Raw genomic sequence first — 5,373 nt, 5'->3', positions numbered from 1 at the left:
GGCTGGGGCAGCCGTTTCGGAGGCTGCTCTCGGGCTGAGTGGGTGCGCTTTTGCAGGGGGAAAAGGAAGCGAGAGCCCAGCTGGATGCACCATAACTGGGCGCCCATAAGCTGGATGCACCCTTACTGGGCGCCCATAAGGAGCGGGGGTCTCTGCGCCCCGTTTCTGCAGGCTCATCCCAGGGCGTAAATGTTTTCTGAGCAACTCCGCGGTGTGCTCCTTCTCCACAGGCTATAGAGGAGCTCTTCCAGGCGCTGGATCTGGAGAAGAAGAGCGTTGCCATAGGACGCAGCCAGGTACGCCGGCTCCGGTCTCATCTTCCCCGTTGCTCTCGGTGCGCGTGGGCACAGCCAGCGCGGTGCCGGGCGCTGCCGGCGGCCCAACGCTTCCCAAACTGGAGAGAAAACCTCCCTGCAGCGCTCAGGTGGGCTGGGAAACCAAACCTCACCGAAAATCAAAGCAGGAGGTTCCTAATTCACGTGTGAAAGCACTACCCTGGGTAAACTGTGTACCTAATTATCAAAATCTGACCCCTAATGGCGTTTAAGTTCCTAATTAGCTTTGATGTCTCCCGGGAGTAGATGGGGCTCGGGCAGGTCGTGGTTATGGCGGGCTGGGGTTCACACCGCTGAGCTGGGCAGCTGCAGGTGCAAGACTTGTTGTAGCAATAACATTTGAACTTAAATGCGATATTCTCAAAGAAAAATTAATTTTACATGCGTGCTTGCCTTCAGCTCTCGGAGTCTATAAAGAAAGAATTCATGAAACGGTTCTGTGGAGCAAAATAACTTTCTTTTATCCTGCACAGTGCGGCTTGCAATTATCTCTTCTATGAAACCCTTGTACTTAATCAATAGTGCGATAGCAGCTCCAGTCACATCTTGTTATAGAGGAGTTAGTTTTGCCATCGCTTTGAGCATTGATTTTGTACTAGCTTCTAAAACTCGCTGGCTTGTGAAGTTAATACAGACATTAATGAGACAATCAAATAGGTGGTGGAGCAATCATAGCATTATTGCAAGAAAGTGAGTTTCCTTGGAATTGTTCTTTTATTCAATTTGGCATCTTTAAAACGCAGCTCTTTAAGTACGCCACCGGCTTCACAAGTGTAATTCAGTTTTTATTAAAGCTGTATTATGCAAATGGTGCGCAATATTCAGAAGTGATTGGTCCCATATCCCGAGAGCTTCGCCTGGCAGTGACCGAGAGACGTCTTGCACTCTGAGCGATCGATACCGGGCTAAATTCGATGGCATCAGCAAATCTGTACCGTTTATGAGGTGTTTCTGACAACTTCAGTTAAAGAAAATGATGTGGTTAATTCTGTTTTTCCTATTGTAAGCTGGCATCTTTGCTGTTATCGGTGTGTACGCTGTCAAAAACGCCGTTTCCAGCAGGGGTACCTCTGCCGTCCAGGCAGCGGGTGGGAAATAGGCAGTGGCCCAAGGGAAGAGTTTCAAGGACTTGCAGCTTCTTGTGATGGTTGATGCCTTTGTGGAAAAGGAGGAGTGAGAAGAGGCAGGGGCAGAGAGCAAACGCCAGCGTGCGCACAGCGCGAGGGCCGGCTCCCGAAGGGCACTCAGCAGCCCGGTAGTCCCCGGGGAGTCGGTGGGACCCGGGCAGCCCCGTGCGGCCCATCGTGGCGATGGCTGGGAGCAGGAGATGGAGGGGCGGGTGGAAGGAGCTCTCCGGGATGCGAAGCCATCCCGCTGCCGGGCTCGGGGATGGGACAGAGCTGGGGCACAGCTCCCTCCAGCTGTCCCATGAGTGTCCTCAGGGAGGCTGGTGCCAGAGCCGCCTCAGGTGCCTTCGTGGCACGGGGCAGATGGGCATGTTGGGGTTTGGCTAGGTAGGGCTGGAGTCCGGCGTTTCAAGCTGGTGTAGTGGTTCCACTCGCTGGTCCCCAGCTGGTCCAACGACCCTCAGTCTCCCGCAGGTCTTGGGGGACACTGCCAGGTCTTAGCCAGAAACATGACCCGTTGGCTGCCGGCAGGTTTCAGACCTGTCCTGGGGGTGTGTAACCTCCGTTGTTTGCTGTCAGGTTTTCCTGAAGCCGGGGGTCATCGCGAGACTGGAGAAGCAGCGTGACAAGCTGATAGCCCAGAAGATGATCCTGCTCCAGGCTGCTTGCAAGGGCTTCCTCAGCCGCCAGAAGTTCAAGAGGTTGAAGGTATCCATCCCACGGGTTGCGGATACCCTGTGTCAACCAAAGCCCAGGCTCTGCTGGGATACAGCTCAGAGCATCCAAATTACAGCTCTTTGAGCAGAGCGGGCTGCTCCTTTGAAGGGTACCCCCTCTGCCCTGCCCCGTGGGCACCCGTAAGGTGCCATGCTGCCCTCCCCTGCGGTGCAGAGCTCCTCCACCACCTCATCCCTCTCCATCCCAGTGCCTCTGCCTGGTCCTTCCTGGTGGGCTCAGTCGTGACTGGGCACGGGGCACTGCCGGCCGTGTCTCCCCACAGATCCAGCGCCTCGCCATCCGCTGCATCCAGAAGAACCTGGTGGTGTTCCAGGCGGTCAGGCACTGGCCCTGGTGGCAGCTGCTGAGCCGCGTGCGGCCCCTGCTCAGCGTTAACCTCGCAGAGGAGCAGCTCCGTGCAAAAGAAGTATGCACCAAAGGATGGGATGGGATGGGATGGGACAGGGTGGGACCAGACAGGATGGGATGGGATGGGATGGGATGGGATGGGATGGGACAGGACGGGACAGGACAGGATGGGATGGGGTGCTTTAGGAGCTCTGCCTGGTGGGTAGGTCAAACTGGAATTCACTTCTGCCAGGGCAGAGATGTTTTGCTGACCATCCAGAAGTCGTCATCTGTTCTTAGCACTGCATTTTTTCCCCCAAGTAACGTGTTTTGCAGAGCTGTGGGGGGAGAAATAACTCTCCTTCCTTAGAGGGACAGCAGCAAATGCACCGTGTCCCCACAGCCAAAGCCCCGTCCCAGGGCCGTGGCTGCCCCGCTGCCCTCCCCGTGTCCCCAGGAGCTTGCTGGGGCTGGGTCCGCTGAGCCGAGCCCCGTGGGGACGGGTGCCCCACATCAGTCTGTGGGATGACGGATCATGAGCAGCCAAACGCATCCTTGATACAGGGTACTCTGTCACCAGAGCGGTACCGCCTCCCACCTGAGCTGCCACTGGTGACGGGAGACGTTAATGGGCATTTGCAGACCCGGGAAAGGCACCTTTTGCCCCTCTGCACCTCCGAGGTCTGTGCTAAATTCTTAGTCCGTCTTCCTTGGCACCCTGCTCCTCCTCTTGCCTTAGTGAGGTTTTAACAAGAGGTTTTCAGGCTGGTTCAGACGAAATAAAAGCTGCTCAAGGCTCTGTTTCTCTTTCCAAACCCGCCTGGGATCCATCAGGCCCCATCACCCGTTAACCTCTGTTTTTATCGCAACTCTGCACGTTCCGCTTCTGCTCAGTGTTGGACATCAAAGCAGGACAAGGCTGCACCGAGCAGCTCTTTCTGCGGTTACGGTCGGGCTGCCTGAAAGAGAATCAGAGAAAACAATGTGCCTTTGCGCCCGCTCTGTGATAGCCTGCCAGGGCCCCGGGAACGCGCCATGAGCAAAATTCAGACGTTTGGCTGCTCATCCCAAGCTTTTGAGGTTTGCTTCTTTCTCATACAACGTGCTCTGTGCGTACACCAAAGCTGACATTCCCTCCGATGCAATTCACGTCAGGAGCGGCAGTCCCGGCAATTTGCAGTCAGCAGCCTTCAAAGTTGCCTAGTAAATTTTATTAATAAGTCAGCTCTGTCTCTCCCACTTACTTTTAACAGAAAAACGAGATTTTCATAAATAAACTGAGGGTGCTGGAGCTCTCCACCTGTGTTGTTTTGCAATCTTCCCTAGGAGGAGCTGGCGGCGCTGAGAAGGAAGCTGGAAAAATCCGAGCAGGCGTGCGGGGAGCTCAGGCAGACCGCAGAGAAGCTGGAGAGCAAGGTAGAGCCCCCCCAAAAAACCCCACTCGGTTGAGCTGAAAACTAAGCCGTGTGGAGATAAATACGAGCCCCGATTACACGAGAGCAGGAGGAGCCGTGATCAGCAGCGTCGGGCAGGGGGCGGCTGTGCAGCACCCAGAGGGGCTGCGGCGCCCGACGGCGGCACCCAGGGCCAGCGTCGCTGCGGGGGTCCCTGCTGGGTGGGATGCCGCCCGCCGGAGCAGCGGGTCCCCCCCGGGGTCTGCACCCGGAGAGCAGCACGGGCACCCTGAGAACGGGCCGTTCCCGGGGGTGTCCCCAGGGAAAGCCTCATGTCCCCTCTGGGAAGGACAGACGTCACCCCGTGGTGCCACCGGCACAGCGTACGGGGCTGAAAAGCAGCAGTGCGAATGTCATCCTTACACCACAAAAGGGTGTAATTAGAATGGGGAAAAATTACAGACAGGTGTATCACGTTCTCATTAGGCTCTCAGGAGAGCGGGCTCGCCAACCTCTGCGGGCTCCAGAGGCGACGTAGTTTAATGGGACGAATGGTGACGAATACCGAGGGGACAGCGCGCAGGAGAGGTGTCCTGCCCGTCCCCTGGCTCTGAGCGTGACCCCACCGTGCGCGGTGCTCAGAGGGTGGCAGCCGCTTGGCCGCCCCATCACGCGTGTCAGAAGGGACGTGGAAGCATGTCGGGGACCACGTGCACCCCTGGCCGGCCGCCGGTCCCGTGCAGGGTTCCCCGGCGGATGCGCGGGCTCCTGCGGGGCTGCAGCTGGGGTTTGGGTAAGCACTGGGAGGAGAAGGAGCAGCCGAGCTGCGGTCTCGGTGTACCGCTGCAGCTCTGGATAATGGTCCCACCAGCCCCCGGGGCCGGGGAGCCCCTCCTCAACGGGAAGCGGCTAAAGATGATGTTGAAAATGAAATCACACCCATGGAAATGAAATCACGCCGTGAGGCTGGGACTGCTGAGCGAGGCGAAAGCCTCAGGACGGAGCTAGAGAAATGCCAGCTCCCCAGGGAACTATTGAGTTAAACTTGTTGGACCCCCTGAAGAGCTTGTGTAGGGCACCGGCAAAATGTGAAGCGCCTTAAAATGATGTCAGCTGGGGGAAAAGCAGCGTTGGAAGGCCGCGTGCTCCTGCTGGCCCCACCGCCTCCGCGGCCCCTCGCTCGGCCGGCTGAGTGGGATGAACCGTGTTCACCTCTGCTTTGTGGAAAGTGGAATGAATTCTCCGGATTAATAATTCCCTTCTCTTCATTCACCTGCTTGTTTCAAATGAAACTTAATGCTAATCAGCTAGAACGGTGCGGAAATCTGGGGAGTCCTGCCTGCCGCGCACAGGCAGCAGTTGCTCTTTGCTGGGTGACACTGGTCGGTGATGGCGTGCACTCACCGCATCCCCTAAGCATAGGCGGCTCGCAAAGGAGAGGAGCCCCGGGCT

General features: G+C 57.1%; 2 protein-coding genes across 2 annotated transcripts in view; both read left to right on the top strand.

Moving 5' to 3' along the window:
- LOC104290097 (beta-crystallin B3-like) overlaps positions 1-5,373 on the top strand; it is a 369,903-nt gene that overhangs the window by 154,346 nt on the left and 210,184 nt on the right. The gene's annotated exons all lie outside the window — the stretch shown is intronic.
- Positions 1-5,373, top strand: part of MYO18B (myosin XVIIIB) — a 76,246-nt gene that overhangs the window by 25,662 nt on the left and 45,211 nt on the right. Inside the window, exons 14-17 of the mRNA XM_009889168.1 lie at positions 231-296; positions 2,042-2,170; positions 2,463-2,606; positions 3,854-3,943. Coding sequence (XP_009887470.1) covers positions 231-296; positions 2,042-2,170; positions 2,463-2,606; positions 3,854-3,943 — 429 coding nt within the window. The remainder of the gene's footprint in view (positions 1-230; positions 297-2,041; positions 2,171-2,462; positions 2,607-3,853; positions 3,944-5,373) is intronic.

The sequence above is a fragment of the Charadrius vociferus genome, unplaced genomic scaffold (genome assembly GCF_000708025.1).
Source record: "Charadrius vociferus isolate BGI_N301 unplaced genomic scaffold, ASM70802v2 scaffold567, whole genome shotgun sequence".
Lineage (NCBI taxonomy): Eukaryota > Metazoa > Chordata > Aves > Charadriiformes > Charadriidae > Charadrius > Charadrius vociferus.
Note: the sequence above shows the minus strand (reverse complement) of the source record. Positions and strands in the feature narration are given on the sequence as shown.